Source organism: Condylura cristata, unplaced genomic scaffold (assembly GCF_000260355.1).
Source record: "Condylura cristata isolate star-nosed mole 26May11 unplaced genomic scaffold, ConCri1.0 scaffold00036, whole genome shotgun sequence".
Taxonomy (NCBI): domain Eukaryota; kingdom Metazoa; phylum Chordata; class Mammalia; order Eulipotyphla; family Talpidae; genus Condylura; species Condylura cristata.
The window spans coordinates 15,224,737-15,226,120 of NW_004567137.1; the positions used below are offsets into that span (position 1 = coordinate 15,224,737).

General features: G+C 37.7%; 1 protein-coding gene across 1 annotated transcript in view; it reads left to right on the forward strand.

Moving 5' to 3' along the window:
- The window catches only part of LOC105854394 (NKG2-A/NKG2-B type II integral membrane protein-like), a 7,951-nt gene that overhangs the window by 3,146 nt on the left and 3,421 nt on the right, over positions 1–1,384 (forward strand). Inside the window, exon 3 of the mRNA XM_012732805.1 lies at positions 223–323. Within this exon, the coding sequence (XP_012588259.1) occupies positions 223–323 (101 nt within the window). The remainder of the gene's footprint in view (positions 1–222; positions 324–1,384) is intronic.

Consider the following 1,384-nt stretch of genomic DNA (forward strand, 5'->3'; position numbering starts at 1 on the left):
GTATCAGTGTGCAGGAGCCAGGTCAGAGCGGGACTGAGGGGGGCCGGAGGGAGCTGTGGGCTCTGACATGGTGCTCGGCTCCCTGTGGGGCCTGTGTCAGCTTGAGTCTCGGTGTCTCTGTGTTCTGAAAAATGAGGAGCTTGTGAAAGACATCACTAATTTTACTTTAAATGAAGCCTTTCATCATGCCTATATAAGTGAAATTTCTTTTTGTTTGAATAGAGAGTTTTGCAAAGCATAGCAATATTTTCATGGATTGGAGTCTATCGAAATGGCCACGGTCAGCCATGGACGCTGGTAAACAGGTCAACTTCTCAATTACAGTAAGTTTTATTTAAATACCATCATAGATGAGAAGAAAGGTGTAAAGGAACATAGGAAGAATCACATTAGTGCATTTGATTTCAATTATAGACATGAAGAATGGTGTTGAATGTGAATGAAAATGATAAATATCGAGAAAGGACAGCTCAGTTTGTCTAACTCCCAACTTTTACAAATATTTATGAAAAATGTCTCCATCTCTTTTGAAAATAGATTTTAATAGACTACACTATTGTTTCTTGATTTGCCCCCACATTATAAAACGCAAGATTTATGCATTTTTCTTTATTTCAGGGTAAAAGAATATTCACCTGGTCACTGTGTGATGCTACAAAACATATATTATACAGTGGACTGTAGTAAATCACATAGATATTTTTGCAAGCATAAGTTTATAATTAAAAAAACAACTAATTTTGATTTAGTTGGTTAATGTTGTATTTTAAAATATTTTATTTATACCTAATTGCATCACAATCCTTCTTTTTCTGTTTGCTTTCTTTTCTCAGATATTTGCACATCCAATTCCCAACCTTGTTCACCCCTGAACCATCACTATAGATCCTGTGCTCTCCCCTCCCTCCTTTCGACCCCTCTCTCTCCCCTCCCCCTGCAGAATCTGTTTCATAGATGTCTGTTAAGTTTTGTGTTGTTGTGTTTTTCATTATTTTCCCCTGATGCCTATTTGATTCCCCTGTGTCCTTATATGTGTGAAACCATATATATTTTTCTTTTTCCTTCTGTGTTATTTCACTGACCATAATCCCCCTTTAGCTCTACCCTTGTTGCTGTGAATGGCATGAATTTATCTTTTTTGATTCCTGTCTAGTATTCCACTGTATATACACCACATCTCCTTGAGCCAGTCAACTTTGCAGTAAGCAGACGTGCAGGTATCCTAGGAATTAATATATCTGTGTTTTAGGTAGGTCCCTAGGAGTGGAATGCTGGGTCTTAGGTTTTTTCAGTAGTCTGAGGATCCTCTATACAGTTTGCCAAGAGGATGGACGACTTCTCACTCCCACCACTGTGTAGGATAGTTACTTTTTTTTTTTTTTTT